At 42.3% G+C, this 16,480-nt stretch overlaps 1 protein-coding gene across 5 annotated transcripts in view; it reads right to left on the bottom strand.

The window, feature by feature from the left end:
- Window positions 1–16,480, bottom strand: part of ITGB1BP1 (integrin subunit beta 1 binding protein 1) — a 29,149-nt gene that overhangs the window by 9,800 nt on the left and 2,869 nt on the right. For all 5 annotated transcript variants that reach the window (XM_073336068.1, XM_073336071.1, XM_073336067.1 and 2 more), the window contains 5 exons: window positions 13,755–13,856; window positions 11,316–11,394; window positions 5,427–5,563; window positions 4,291–4,383; window positions 1,253–1,402 (listed from right to left, as the gene is read on the bottom strand). In XM_073336068.1, the coding sequence (XP_073192169.1) occupies window positions 1,253–1,402; window positions 4,291–4,383; window positions 5,427–5,563; window positions 11,316–11,394; window positions 13,755–13,826 (531 nt within the window). In that variant the 5' untranslated portion in view covers window positions 13,827–13,856. The remainder of the gene's footprint in view (window positions 1–1,252; window positions 1,403–4,290; window positions 4,384–5,426; window positions 5,564–11,315; window positions 11,395–13,754; window positions 13,857–16,480) is intronic.

Genomic DNA, 16,480 nt, shown 5'->3' with positions numbered 1-16,480 from the left:
GTGTGAAATTCTATTGTTTGCAGTTATGCCTGCAGACATCTGTTTTAAATTAACTTTGGCGTGAAAAAAGACAATTTTTAGTCTTATCTATGCCCTGGACTAGGGGAATTGATCGAAGTTAAGCAACTTCAGCTACGTGAATAATGTAGCTGAAGTCGACGTACTTGAACCTACTCACCGCGGTGTCTTCACTACGGTGAGTCGACTGCTGCTGCTGCCCCATCGACTCCACCTGCGCCTCTCGCAGCGCTGGCTTACAGGAGTCGACGGGAGAGCGCTCAAGGGTTGATTTATCATGTCCAGACTAGACACGATAAATCGATCGCTGCCCGCCAAGCCGGCGGGTAGTATAGACATATCCTATGTTTATAGGGTGTAACCATCGTCCTAAAGCTACTCCACTTGCTTCCTTATGCCTTTGCCAAACCATCTGAAGAGTTGGTTGCATGGAAACTAGAAAGCATATACTACCATGATACTCTGGCACTGTCTCATCTCCTGCTTTCCTTAATATACCAAAGGAGGAGCTCAAACTCCTCCTATGGTAATACAATGCCTAACTGTGGACTGAATGCATAGTGCCACTGAAATGGTTGCTGTGTTCCTCCAGCAGAGCTAACATGAAGAGGGAAAGAGGCTGTTGTATTTGACTGTATACAAATTGAAGTGCTCTCTAACCACAGTCTTTACCAGCGGTCAGGCAATGCACACCAGATTGCTGTAATTGCTTCACTGATTTAAATAGGCTTTTGCCTAGAAGTTTCTCATGTTATAGTCAACATCTTACCAGTTGAAGACAACTGAACACAACTCCCTTTGTTGCCAATACATCCTTTTTTACTGATTTTTAGGGAGTACAACTATTAGCCATACGGATGGGAGAATAGCGTACTCCAAGGGACACTACCTAAAGAACTAAGGAAAAGGCTGATCATATGATTCCTTTGTAATTTTAGAGCAGTAAAGGTAGTAAGTCTCAAACAAAGTTAATCCAGTGCAGTCTATGATTTTTCTCCTTAAATGTGGAACCATTTATTCTCTGTGAAACCAGTTAACCCTTCAACTGCCAGAAGGCTGTGATTATGCAAGAGGAGCTACATCTGGGCTGTCCCATACAACAGAGCAGAATGTTACCACTGGGTTTCTGTGCTGTTAGAACATGGTATTTTTAAGTATGAAGCTTGGAGGTAATGAAGTTAGACCTCAAAATGTATTGGTACCTAAATTAAGAACCATAAACATGAATTCTTACCAAACTATTACACTGATACACCCAGAGACTGTATTCTTCATAACTTGCATCTGTCGTCTTCAAAGCCAATAAACTCTTTCCTGCTCCCAGACCATCATCGTAGCAGACCATCCGCACAATTAAATACAGAGCATGTCTATGTAAAACATCCTACAACAATATGGCAAATTAGTTATTCTAAAACAGTGCACAGACACTGAAATTTTCTGCATGCTTTCACTACTGCATAAGCTGCTTTTTACCAAATCCTTTGAACATTTCTTTCTAAAGAATACTCTCTCTCGCTCTGTGCACTTGTTTACAGAAGACAAACACTCCCACTGTCCCTGGTAACATTTCCGTAGATTACCCCCGTAACATTTTGAATCTTCAAATGAGGGCAATAGGTAAAGATTTAAAAACAACAAATAACCAAACTAGTAGCAGTTTAGCACACGACCAAGATACAACACACAAATTTGGCAGGACCAAATACATTGGGGGAAGGGGGGAAATATCTTGTTATCCCGCTGCTGTTTGTCAGTATTTTTAATTAGATTTGAAGCTGTTCAGGATAGGGAACATGTCCCTGTCTATCCCATTCTTACATATCTAAGAACATTTTTGGTTGCTATAAATCGTGATGAAGCTTTAGACTCAGACTATTAAAATAAAATAGAGTCTTAATTTATTCTACAAACTATATCTGCATTAATACAGTCTACATTGTAGCTGGATCTTTATGAAGGAGTGATAGCTGCTAAGTGGTCTAAATAAAATACAAATTGATGTCAATGGGTGACATTCAGGGGCCAGAATTTGTCTGAAGAGTATGTAATGCAATATCACAGAAAGGAGCCAGCGCAAGCTGGCTTAATCATAGATGTCTGTCATCTTGTCTCATGCTTTCAGGCTGAAGCCAGCAGAGGGATGGATAAAAGGCTTTAAAGTTAGAGATCCTTATCTCTAAGTACTTTCAACAAACGTGACCAAATAAACATACTCCTGCATGTGAAATACCTACTGACTTCAGTGAGAGGTATGAATGTAGAATGACTGCAGTGAGATTATATGTTTAGGTCACAAATACTGCATTTCCGCCTAGACAACAGAAACAAATGATTCTTTGAAAAGAGTGAAGGAAGCTTTCTGGTTTTCTTTAAAAGTAGCTAACTGTAGCAGTAATACTTATTGTTCTTGTAACAAGGTTGTTACCTGCCAATGTGATTGTTATTAGGGCTTGACCTTCTAAGGCCAGGCATTTAGAATGGCTGTGGTCCCCAGAGGAGCCTAAAGGGAACCATGTGACTCGAATTTAGGACTATGCATACGGCAAGGTATGCTCAGTTAGGAGACCAGGCTGAGAAAAGACCTGGAGTAGGAACTTTCATGAAGGGATCTGGGGAGATACTTTGGGGAAGCTGGGGAAACCTAAAGGCGGGCAGCAGAAGAACCCTGGAAAAGGGTCTGGGTTTTTTGGCAGAAATGATGAGTACTAAAGGGTACTCTCTGTAGGGGAACAAGCAAATGCTCAATGCACTTACAATAACCATCCAGAGAGTGACACCCTAGTGCATGCGTTTTGCAGATGATGTGCTTATGGGGGAGAGCAAGAGGAAGTGGAAGAAGATTTAGAGAGATGGAGATGCGTATTTGAAACAAATGGCATGAAAATCAGCAGAAATAAAACCGCATTTGGTCTGCAGATTTGAAGATATCTCGGAGGAAGACAACAGTCCATGTCTGGGGGGCCAGAACTACCAAAGTTATAGCGTACCTAGGTTTGATACTACAGGATATTGATGAACTCAACAATGAACTTATAAACAGAGCAGGAAAGGCATGGACTAAACAGAGAGAAGTGAGCAGAGTGATCTGCAATGGGAGAATGCCTATCAAAATGAAAAGTAAAAGCTACAAGATGGTAATTAGGCCTGTGCTTTTGTATGGCTCTGAATGCTGGGCACTGAGGAAGAAACAGGAGCAGATCTTAAATACAGTGGAAATGTAAATGTGAAGATGGAGACTTGGAATTGCAAGGGTGGACCATGTTTGGACAGAGCACATTAGGGGAAGTACGAAGTTGGTATCAATGATAGAAAAACTGAAGGAATCCAGGCTTACATGGCTTGGGCATGTGAAAAGAAGATGGGAAGAATATATAGGAAATAGGGTATTAAACTCAGAAGGGGAGAGTAAGAGAAGGGTTGGAAGACCCAAAACTAGATGGATGGATGTCATACAAAAGGATGCGGTTAGCTGTGGCGTTTCTGAGGAACTGCTTCAAGACAGACTAGAATGGAACAGAAGCACTCAAAGAGCTGACTTTGTACAGATGGGACTAAGGCTAGAACAAGAAGAGGGGAGACAGCATGCATAAGGAACATCGAGACAATGAAGACGCAGTGTGAGGCTTGAGGCCTGGAGTGGACATGTGCTCTTGTTTAGGGGCTGAAAGATGGGATTTATGAGGGTGGAAGACCACCCCCTTCCATAACCACCTCATCCAGCAAAGACCAAGACAGACCCTAGTGTGTGTGTGTGGGGGGGGGGGGGAGAAGGAATTGAACTTATAACCCAGAAAATATTGAATCTGCTGGATCAGCCTTGGTCATCATGGTTAGAGACTTTTACCAAAGGAGGGCAAGAGAACCACCAGCAGGATAAAAATTACTAAAAACAGGGAGGGTGAAAGACTGTTTTGTTTTTTGTTTGGAATTCTCACTTGCCCCTGAAGGAGAAGCCAAGAACCCCAAGTCACTCATGCACGAGAAGGAGAGTACAGACTATGTTCTGAAGAGAAGATCTGAGGCAGTTTTGCTAGAAAGGCAAGAATCTCCTGTCCCTCTGTTTTAGCTTCAAAACAAAAATTGGAGTCTTACTCTGAAATCAGAAAATCGGAAGTTTTGAAATGGAAAAGAATTACTGGGTCATCCAGTGTCCTTTAACTGCAAACTCATCAGGGCACTGATAAATGCCTTTCCCAGAGTTGCCTTTTCCAGAGTTGCCCACAATTCATCTTCCACCAAATAAAGCCCTTTATGAAGAGACACACTTACATACTGATCAGATGTTGAGACTTTAATACCGTACTTAGAAACTCCCATAATGAACTCTTCTTCAACTGGAACAAAAGGTAACTTTCCATCTTGCTTTGGAGAGAAACAAAAAAAAAGTGTTAAGTGTATAGAGAAGGACATAAATAATGAAGATATTCATTACAAAACCTGCATTTTCTCTGTTTTAATTATATTTCAGACTACTGGAATATTACCATTAATGGGGCTGTTCACCACAAAGGGTTTTCCTCTTTAAACACTCTTGGATATGGTGGAGAACACTACGTTTCTTTCAGTTATTCAGGATTGAGAAGGGAACTTTTTATGGAGAATGAGGTTTTCTACAGTCCCTTCCTTTGTGTGTGTTCTATGGCCCAGCTACACTAGCAGCGTACTGTTTCAGGGACAAACAGTGCAGGCAGAGGAATGTTGATAGTTGCTCCATCCTAGTGCACTGATGCTCATATTGGCAAAGATTGTGCAACATTAGGAACACTTTTGTACATGGCTGAGTGCTACCAGCACATATGCTAAACTTGCAATATCTAATTTCTATAATATAAACTGGCATTTAGGAATTCAAGTATTGACCTTGTAAAGGAACCCTGACCATTTTTTTTTTTAAATAAAAGCTTGTTTTTATTCTTTTTGACACTACAAAGATCATCACAGCTCTCTTAACACAATGGAATTATAAATGGCCATGAGTGGTCAGGCTCTCGCTTTTATTCCTCAGCTGAAAATTTCCTCTCTGTTGAGAAAGGTTGGCATAAGTAGTCTTCTTTCATGGATACTGCCACAAGGGCTGGAGACTGACTCTTTGGAACTGTAGCTTTCTGCCACCAGCAAACCCCTGATGATATTTGTTCAGTCATGCCTCAGGCTTTTGTGTCAACAACACTGCTTCCTGCAGTAGCCATTTGTTTTTCTGAGGTATACCCTTCAACTACTAACCAGGAGGTAGCTTGGCAGTTGTTGAACTCTGAGCATGCAGGGTGAATGCTTTAATACAGTAAATTATTTGTACAGTTCAAGGCACTTCAGAAGAAGGACATTTGATCATATGATAAATACACAGTAGGAAGAAACATACTGGTTTAAAATGTTTTGACTTATTTGTATGTTTTTTCTCTTACCTGTGCCACATCTATGTAATTTATCAAGTCCAATGGCCCCTCCAGACTCTTGCTCTCATCAAGTTTCAGTTTTTCAATGGCACCAACATATTTAACTCTAAATTCTGCACAGGTATCTGAATTACTGTTGCTTTGTCCTATAAGAAAAGAATTGTAAATTCAAAGAACTGTTCTACTTAAGCAGTAACGTCTATTGTTCTTTTGATAATGGAAAGTCCCTTTGGTCTTTTTTAATCTATTAATTTTGAATAATCTTTTGCTCCCTTGGCTCAAACACTCGATCTCCCCACTGAAACAATTTATAAAACAAGAAGGGTAGCAAAGACAACTAACGCTTTTGTGTTATTTGGTTCATAGTATAGTAACCGCATCTTTCCTTAACTTCTGATGGGCTGATTCTTTAGTGTGCTATCACAGAATGGTCTTTGGTACAGAGCAAAATGTGATGACATGAGAGTCTACCATAAAGTATGGTCTACTTGAACAAAAAAGTTGGGTAACTTAAACCCAAGATTTATTTATTTTTTTAATGTACAAGAGCTAACCATAGCTTACAAAACAAGAATTTTCAATTGTATTTATACATCTCTTCCCCACCCGCAGCCATGTTGAGACCCAAGAGTGGAGCATTTAGCTGGTACATAAGAACTGAAAAGTGAAACCAATTGCAGTGAAAGTCTCTGGTAGCAGGGAGCTGCAGAAGACTTTCCCTGCTACCTCCTCTCTGCCAGAGCCTTTCTCTGACAGATGGAGCTACACACTGCAGTGTGGACACAGCCCGCTTTTTACTGTGGCATATAGAGACAGACTCTGGGGAACACATTTGACACTGAACTACCGTTTTGCCTTCAGAGAAGTGAATGTTCTTTTTGGTATTGTAGTATCCTGTTAAACATTTTGTGAATACGAGCATTAAGTATTTCCTCTTTCAGTGATTATGTATCTAATGAAGAAGCACAATGAGAAGCCAGTTCCCTGGGCTGAGGGCTTTATCCAAAGCCCAGTAAGGCCATGTCTACACTCTGATTTTATAGAAGTCGATTTTTGGGCACAGATTGTATAAAGTCGAGTGCATGCGTCCACACTAAGCACATTAATTCAGCGGTGTGCGTCCACAGTACCGTGGCAAGCGTCGACATTCCGAGCAGTGCACTGTGGGTAGCTATTCCACAGTTCCCACAGTCCCCGCTGCCCATTGGAATTCTGGGCTGAGCTCCCAATGCCTGATGGGGCCAAAAATTTGTCACGGGTGGTTATGGGTAAATGTCGTCAGTCAACCCTCCCTCCCTCCATGAAAGCAACAGCAGACAATCATTTTGCACCCTTTTCCCTAGATTGCCTGAGCAGACATTATAGCACGGCAAGCAAGGATCCCATTCAGCTCACCGCAGCAGTTATGACGATTGTAAACACCTCCTGCATTATCGTGCAGTTTATGCAGAACCACCACCTGAAAAAGCAGGCGAGAAGGCGACGGCAGCGCGGTGATGAAGACAGGAACACTGATTTCTCTAAAACCACGGTCCCCGGCAATTTGGAGATCATGGTGTTACTGCGGCAAGCTCATGCTGTGGAACGCAATTCTGAGCACGGGAAACAAGCACAGAGTGGTGGGACGGCATAGTGTTGCAGATTTGGGATGATTCCCAGTGGCTCCGAAACTTTTGCATGCGTAAGGGCACTTTCATGGAACTTTGTGACTTGCTTTCCCCTGCCCTGAAGTGCAAGAATATCAGATGAGCAGCCCTCACAGTTCACAAGCATGTGGCAATAGCCCTGTGGAAGCTTGCAATACCAGACAGCTACCTGTCAGTCGGGAATCAATTTGGACTGGGCAAATCTACTGTGGGGGTTGCTGTGATGCAAGGAGCCAACGCAATCATTGAGCTGCTGCTATCAAAGGTAGTGGGAAATGTGCAGGTCATACTTTGCTGCAATGTGATTCCATAACTGTGGTGAGGCGATAGATGGAACGCATATCCCTATCTTGGCACCGGAGCACCACGGCATCCAGTACATAAACCGCAAGGGGTACTTTTCAAGGTGCTGCAAGCACTGGCGGATCACAAGGGACGTTTCACCAACATCAACGTGGGATGGCCGGGAAAGGTTCATAACGCTCGCGTCTTCAGGAACTCCCGTCTGTTTAAACAGCTGCAGGAAGGGATTTACTTCCCAGACCAGAAAATAACTATTGGGGATCTTGAAATGCCTATAGTTATCCTTGGGGACCCAGCCTACGCCTGAATGCCATGGCTCATGAAGCCGTACACAGGCACCTTGGACAGTAGTAAGGAGCTGTTCAACTATAGGCTGAGCAAGTGCAGAATGGTGGTAGAATGTGCATTTGGACGTTTTAAGGCGCGCTGGCGCAGTTTACTGACTCGCTCAGACCTCAGCGAAACCAATATTCCCATTGTTATTGCTGCTTGCTGTGTGCTCCACAATCTCTGTGAGAGTAAGGGGGAAGACGTTTATGGCGTGGTGGGAGGTTGAGGCAAATTGCCTGGCTGCTGAATACACGCAGCCAGACACAAGGGCAGTTAGAAGAGCACAGCAGGAAGCATGGCACATCAGAGAAGCTTTGAAAACCCGTTTCATGACTGGCCAGGGTGTTTGTTTCTTCTTGATGAAAATCCACCCCCTTGGTTGCCTCTAAATTCTCTGCAAGCAAGCTGTGATCGAAGGGGGGAGGGTGGGTGGCTTACAAAGGAAATAAAGTCACTATCGTTTAAAAAACATGTGTTTATTAAATTGATTATAAAAATAGGGAGATAACTCACAAGGTAGCCTGGCTGGGGTGTGGGAGGAGGGTAGGAGGGAAGGAAAAGGCCACTTTAAAACTTGTTGAATGACAGCCTTCTGTTGCTTGGGCTGTCCACTGGGGTGGAGTGGTTGGGTGCCTGGAGCCTCCCCCGCCCACGTTCTTGAGCATCTAGGTGAGGAGAGGACAGAACTTGGGGAGGAGGGAGGGCGGTTAAACAGGGGCTGCAGCGGCAGTCTTTGATCCTGCTGCCATTCATGAACCTCCACCAGACGCCAGAGCATATCCATTTGATCCCGCAGTAGCCCCAGCGTTGCCTCATGCCTCCTCTGATATTCCTGCCACCACCTCTCCTCACATTCATTGGCCACCTTCCTGTACTCTGCAATTGTGTCCCTCCACGCATTCTGCTGAGCTCTGTCAGTGCTGGACAACTGCATGAGGTCAGAGACCATTTCATTGCGCGTGCGTTTTTTTTCGCTGCCTTATCTGAGATAGCCTCTGGGACGGAGGAGGGAGGCTTGAAACATTTGCAGCTGCTGGAGGAAAAAAAGGGAGTGAAGTATTTAAAAAGATACATTTTACAGAACAATAGCTATACTCTTTCACGGTGAACAACACTATTCACATTACATAGCACGTGATTTTGGTACAAGGTCGCATTTTGCATCGTATATTGAGTGCCTGCAGCTTTGGTAAGGCATAGTCTTTTGGCTTCTCCAACCTTCATAACAGCAGCGCCCTCCTCTCCCATACCAACCAAAGCATGTTGAGTTGGCCATTTAGTGCTGCAGCGTTCCTGTTTAACGTGCAGCATCAGAAACCAAACTAACCCCCCCTCTATCCAATTCTCTGGGATGATCGCTGTACCCCTCCCCCTACTGCATGGCTGGTATCAGGGAAGATCCCTGCTAGCCAAACGTGAACAGCTCAGCGCCAATCCCCCCCTGCCCAGCTAACTGCAGGGAGGATTTCTTTTCAGCCACAGGCAAACAGCCCAGTAGGAACGGCCGCCTCTAAACGTCCCCTTAATTAAATTCCCCTATTTCAACCAGGTTACCATGAACGATATCACGCTCCTGAGGATAACACAGAGATAAAGAATGGATGTTGCTTGAATGCCAGCAAACACCGGGACCATACACTACCAGGCTTTGTCATGCAGTGATACCAGATTACTTGCTACTAGCATGGCGTGGTAAAGTGTCCTACCATGGAGGACGGAATAAGGCTGCTCTCCCCAGAAACCTTCTGCAAAGGATTTTAGAGTACCTCCAGGAGAGCTTCATGGAAATGTCTCTGGAGGATTTCCGCTCCATCCCCAGACATGTTAACAGACTTTTCCAGTAGCTGTACCGACCACGAATGCATCCTAAGTCCTCAGGGCTACTTAATCATATAAAAGCAAGTGTTTTTTAAACATGTATTATATTTAAAAATGTACACTCACCAGAGGTCTCTTCTCCGGCTTGGTTGGGTTGGGAGGGTATTTCAGTCAGTGTGATAAAAAGATCCTGGCTGTTGGGGAGAACTGTGTGCTCTCCTCAAGCTCGTCGTCATCATCCTCCTCATCTTCCCTGTCCGCAAAATCCTCAGGCATGGTGGAGAGTACCCCATCATCAGAGTCCATGGACAGGGGTGGGGTAGTGGTGGCGGCCCCCCCTAGAATTGCATGCAGCTCAGTGTAGAAGCAGCATGTTTGGGGCTCTGTCCCGGAGTGTCTGTTTGATTCTTTGGTTTTCTGGTATGCTTGTCTGAGCTCCTTAAGTTTCACGCGGCACTGTGTTGCGTCCCTGTCGTAGCCTCTGTCCCTCATGGCCTTGGAGATTTTTTGAAATGTTTTGGCATTTCGTCTTTTGGAACATAGTTCTGATAGCACAGATTCCTCTCCCCATACAGTGATCAGATCCAGTACCTCCCATCTGGTCCATGCTGGAGCTCTTATTCAATTCGGGGACTGCATGGTCACCTGTGCTGATGAGCTCGCCTGACCAAACAGGAAATGAGATTCAAAAGTTCCCAGGGCTTTTCCTGTACGCTTGGCCAGTTCATCCAAGTTCAAAGTGCTGTCCAGAGCAGTCACAATGGTGCACTGTGGGATAGCTCCTGGAGGCCAATACCTTTGAATTGCGTCCACACTAACCCCAAATTCAAAATGGTGATGATGATTTCAGCACTAATTCCCTCGTTGGGGAGGAGTACAGAAATCGGTTTTAAGAGCCCTTTATGTCGGAAAAAAACGGCTTCGTTGTGTGGAAGGGTGCAGGGTTAATTCGATTTAACGCTGCTAAATCCAACATAAATTCATAGTGTAGACCAGGCTTAAGTCTATAGAAATATTCTTTGGACCTCATAGGGTTTTGGATCTAAGCCTGAAACTTCTTTCCTCTCAGCAACACATCTCTGTAGCATACATACCTGTGACAAAGTGCTAGGCCAGAAAGGATGAGTCAGCACTTTGTTCACAGCAGCTCCAATCAAGGCAGAATGGAACTGACTAAACAGAGCTGTCTCTATTTGTGGGTGGGGAAGGGCAGAAAGGCTAATTAAGCCATTAGCCAGAGCCCACAAATAGGTACAGGATAGAAATGGAAAGGGGGGAAACAGGCGGTAAGGGGAGAGAGAGATTGCTCTCCTCTGCTTGTTATAGGAACTGTATATGTTATGAAGATGGTGGGACTCCATTTATAAATAAACTGCACAAGGTGTTGGACCAGCATAAGGGTCTCTGAGTAGTTTTGTAGACCAGAACAGAGGCAGGAACCACGAGGCTCTGCTACAGTACCCCGTTGTTTCAAACCAATCCCTACTGTTGCACCTGTTTTCTTCCCCTCCTTTGCCTTCCACAGTCCTGCTCCACCTCCCGCTGAACTTCCGTATACCTTCTCAGCATTTCTAGTCCCAAAGATCACTTTCTGTTTTAGACTGCAGCCGCTCATGTGCTACTAAGTGGGCCATCCAATAGGTTTGCCCTCAGCTGACTACATGTAAATGTGTAAAGCATCATTCACACAATGTGAATTTACATTTTCTCACCTCTTCCCTTCTCCCAACTCTTACACAATCACACATTTTATAAAATTAATCCATCTTCAAGCAAGTCTGTCTCAGCACTGGTTACATACCTGAACTTTTAGTGGAGTCTGTATCTAGACTAGCCACAGTACTAGATCTGGAAAGTCCACCAAGACTGGAGTCAACAGACTTGTTAAAGGGAAAAAATATAAAAATGCCAATTAATTATTGAAAATGTTAATTTATCTTCAGATTTTCTGCCCCTACATTCTTCATTATAATCTTCTAACTTTTATGGTCTTGAGCTATTTAAAAGAAATTAAATCAACACAGTGAAACATGACCAAAAAAGTCCTACTTCTCCAAAGGATTAATATAATAAAACTTGAAAGAGTATCAGTCTGACTTATTTACACCAATGTAAACTGTACAAGGATCTCTCAAAAGGTTTCAAATGTTTTTGAAAGAGGGAAAGGAGGAGAGGTGGAAAAAAGAACAGAGAAAATGAACTTTTTAAAGTTCATGTCCATGGTCTTTCTTTTCATGCATCTGATGAAGTGAGCTGTAGCTCACCAAAGCTTATACTCAAATAAATGTGTTAGTCTCTAAGGTGCCACAAGTCCTCCTTTTCTTTTTGCGGATACAGACTAACACGGCTGCTACTCTGAAACCTTTCCTTACACTGAATATCTTAACCTTTAAGAAACTGACAAGTGCATGTTTGTCACTAATATTTGATATAACTTGACCTTTAGCAATGAGATTTATATTAAAAAATGCCAACCATGTCAGAAACCCTACAAGATTTACGTCATCATTCACTGGCTATCAGACAGAATGTATTTATTAGCTGTCAGAGGACTTACGCTTTAAGATAGGAAAGAAATATTTTAGAAATATTGTTGTATAAAATAAAGAGAAGGTTTTTGATTTGGCTAGCTTGTTCTGAAGAATCAAGCTCATTCTCACTTTTAACGGCTATTTTAGAGGTTCTTGAAAGATTCATAGATTATAAGGCCAGAAGGAACCACTGTGATCATCTAAAATGACCACCTGTGTAACACAGGCTATGGAAATTCTCCCAAATAATTCCTGTTAGAACTAAAGTGTTTCTTTTACAAAAATATCCAATCTTGATTTAAAAACTGCCAGTGCCTGAAAATCTACAACAACCCTGGTAAATTGTTCCAATAGCTAATTACCCTCACTATTAAGAATTTGCACATTTTTCCCAGTCTGACTTTATCTAGTTTCAACTTCCAGCCACTGTATCTTGTTATATCTTGGTATACTAGATTGAAGAGCTCATTATCAAATTTTTGTTCACAAAAACAAAAGATACAAACAGTGATCAGATCAACCCTTAACTTTCTCTCTTTGTTAGCTAACTGGACTGAGCTCCTTGAGTCTTTCACTTTGACATGTTTTCCAATCCTTAGTTACTCTCATGGCTCTCCTCTGAACCTAAGTAACTAATACTTCAACATTACAAAAAGCAGTAAGTTATATTTTTTTTGTACAAATCCTCTCTCATGTTCTGTTGGTGTTGAAGTAGTCTCCAAGTAGACTCCTAACAACATCAATGGGATTTGTGCTTGTATGTTGGAAGGACAGCATGCTACTTACAACCAAAAACTAATTCTGATATTGTTTGATTTCACAGACCAAAAAAAAAAAAAAAGCAAACAAGATGTTTATTTCAGCAAACATCATCATATTAAAGACTCCAATAGCAAGGCAGTCAACTATCAACATTTACTATTTATTAAGCATCAGTGTGCTTGATGCTACATGACAAATAAAGATGCAGTCCAAACTCTGAGGGACTTGCAATCTAAAACCCCTTAATTAGTCATTTGACTTGAAATGTTACTTTATTGGTCAAAAAAGGTTAAATATTTCATAAAAGAAATTCAGATTAACTCTGACAAGCAAAGTGACTTTTCTTCTTTAGAATGCAAATCTCCCTAAGACTCTGATAATTTAATCTATCGCCCAAATTTACAACTCTTATTAAAAAGGCAAAATAAATTCAACATGTATAAATATTGTATCAGTCAGCTGACTGACCTGTCATCTCTAATTAAAACAATGATTTGTCTTTGTGCAGATCCATTCTAATTCTGAAACAGTAATATTTCTACATTGGCATCTCTTCTTTTAAAGAATAGTAGGATTTAGTTTCTATTAAGGAGTATAAACGTCCCTCTTGAAAGCCAGAAGAAAAAAAAAGGGGAGGGATTGAGTTCTTAAGGAATAATGTACTGTAACCTGTACCTGATAACGCTTTAGTTCCAGTAAGGGTTTCTGATTAGAGCTGGTCAGAAAAATGTAAATTTTTGTCAATTCGTCAATTTATTGAAATGAAAACATTTTAGGGAGATGGTTTGATTTTGATAACATTCCACCAGAAACAATCCTGTACGCCTGGTTAGCTGCCAAGGAGACTGGAAGCGCTAGGAGTCCCAGTTCCCAAGCTCTCTGCAAACTATTAGTTCACAGCAAATGAAACTATCCCAAAAACTTACTATACCCCCAATTCAGCTTACCTTGCTTTTAGTACTGATTTCACTGCTTTGGGAGCTGCTGCTGCTGTGTCGTTTTTTCCCTTTTCTGAACATTTTTTCACCATAATTGGATCAAAGAAAATGCTAAAGGAAGGAGAATTAAAAAAAAAATCTGTGTCATATTACATCATTAAGAGGAGGAATTCCTGCAAAAAACCATGGTGGGTTTTGTGTCCAAAGTGGAAAATGGTTGGGGGACCACTAGTCTAATGATTCTGAGCATGGGATTGGGAGTATGAATCTATTTCTTATGACTGTGCCACTTGTGTATGGCTTCAGGCAAATCACTTAACCTCTCTTCCTGAATTTCCCTATCTATAAGAATAGGAAGGATTTTAACTTTGCTACTTTACCCACATTAGAAAATTGATTCTTACAACAGCCTTGTGAGGTAACTAATTAACAGAACATGTAAAGTAGCAAAGTTAAAATCCTTACGGAAATTCATGAAGAGAGGTTAAGTGATTTGCCTGAAGCCATAGAGCAGCATAAAATCAGAGGCAGTCTTCACTATTATATTTTCATATTCAACCACTTAAGCTTCTCCTGAGGCTTGAGAATCAAAGGAATTACTTTATAAAGAGACATGAGGCTGACTAAGAACTTATGAAGCAGAACTGTTGTCTATCTCTGACCTAACACCAACTATATCTCATTCTGGGCGGCAGGAGAAGTTAATCTGTACTGTACAGGGTTGTTAAACCTTGTTTCTTTGGACACAATTAGGGAAAAGCACACTCTGAACTGATTATAGGCCCCAAAGAGCATCACGTTACATGAACCAGAAAAACGGCCTACTTCCCATGCTATATAATTAGGCTTTATTGTGGTAAATTGAAGGAACTTGCAAGCAGTAACGGGCAGATGAGGAGGACTAGACCTCTCCGAAGTCATCAAGAGTAGGAAAGAGATCAAAATCAGTTTGCCAATAAAATCATCATCAGGGAAGATAAATTTTAGGTTTCATTAAGTAAGCTTAGGCAACCCCATTTGATTTCCCAGTGGGCCTCTAAATAAACAGCCCAGTATATTTGATATTGAGCCTGTACTGCACTTTGTTTGTGAGCAACAAAATTTAAAAAGGTGAAAACTTGGATGCAGTCCTACTAATATAAGCACACGAGTGTCATCATTTATATAGCACGAGAAGGGCACAGGGCACTCTACCACAACTAAAAATGACAGGTCCATGCCCTTTAGTGATTGTAACTAACTGAATCACTAGGCTAAAATTCGCAAAAAGAAAAGGAGTACTTGTGGCACCTTAGAGACTAAGTTTAGAATGACTGTGACCTGGGAACCTCTTAGTGCCAACTGGCAAAGGACAAACAAGGGGTGCAGAGGGGTTACAGGGATCTCCTGGGTCTAGCTTACACATGCTAGTTCACCAAGGAGCATCACGTGAGGTCTCAAATACAAGGTGGTGTCACAACAGTCATCTATATTGCAAAAGTCATGTGTGGACGTTACATAAGGAATTTTATATATACACTGAAAATTACAAGATGGCTAGGGACTGACCACCAACAAAGCTGAAAAACAGGTTTTCTCTCAGGCTATGTGTACCCTCAAACCGTATAGTGCAGGAATGGACAAACTGTGGCTTGCGAGCCACATGCAGCTCTTTTACAGTTAAAGCGTGGCTCGTGGAGACCCGCACTCCCCGTTCTCCACCTACCAGATGGGGGGTGGGGGCAGAGTTTGGGACCTCTGCCTTGCAGAGAGGTGCTGCAGTAGGGGCTTCTGCCCAGCAGGGAGGGGGGTCTTGGGGCTTCAGCAGCAGTGGAGCTGAAGCCCTCAGCCCCAGCAGACGCCTCGCACGGGGCTAAAGCCCCAAATCTCGAACTTCTGAAGATTGTCATGTGCAGCTTGGAGGGTCAGTAAGTTTGGCCACCCCTGCTACAGTTGCACAGCTTCATGGCCTGTCTACAGTTGAAAGGCTACATCTACGCTGCTTAGCGCTTTACTGTAAACACTGCCGATGCTGATTACAGGGATTCTTCCATGGGTGTAGGTGGTCCCCCTCCCCAAGAGGCAGTAGGAAGATTGATGGATGAACTCTTCCATCGACCTAGTGCTGTCTATATGGGAACTTAACGACAGCTTAACCCTGCCATTCAGGGGTGTGGAATTTTCATACTTCTGAGAGCCATAGATATGCCAATGTAATTTTCCAGTGTAGACCAGGCCTCAGTGTAGCCACTCGCTACAGACCACAGGCAGTAGCTAAATCAACAGATCAATTTTTCCATAAATCTAGTGCTGTCTACACCAGATGTTAGGATGGCTTAACTACATCGTTAAAGGATATGCATTTTTCACACCCCTGAGCAAGGTAAGGTTCTAATTAACTTTTTAGTGTAAACCTGGCCTTAGACAAAAAATGTTTATCTAGCTGGCTTTTTAAATTTACTTTTGTATAATTGACAATAGATCTCTTCTCACCAGTTTGAACTGAACGCTAATGAGGACTGTAAAAACTTCAAAGAGAGAAAAGTAACAGGAAGAAGCAAAGAGGAGGTAAGAACCCTATCTTGAGGTGCATATTAAAGGTTTGCTCTAATATATTTGGGGGACAAAGAAGACACCCTGTCATCCTTCACCTAGGAAGTAAATGGACAGTGAATTTTACTTCATGAAAGAGGGGTCTCAATGAGGCTTGACTGAAAACAATGGAAAGAACTCTGTATGAGAAATTTCTTTAGACA

Source organism: Lepidochelys kempii, chromosome 3 (assembly GCF_965140285.1).
Source record: "Lepidochelys kempii isolate rLepKem1 chromosome 3, rLepKem1.hap1, whole genome shotgun sequence".
Taxonomy (NCBI): domain Eukaryota; kingdom Metazoa; phylum Chordata; order Testudines; family Cheloniidae; genus Lepidochelys; species Lepidochelys kempii.
This window is presented reverse-complemented; position numbering and strand designations above follow the sequence as displayed.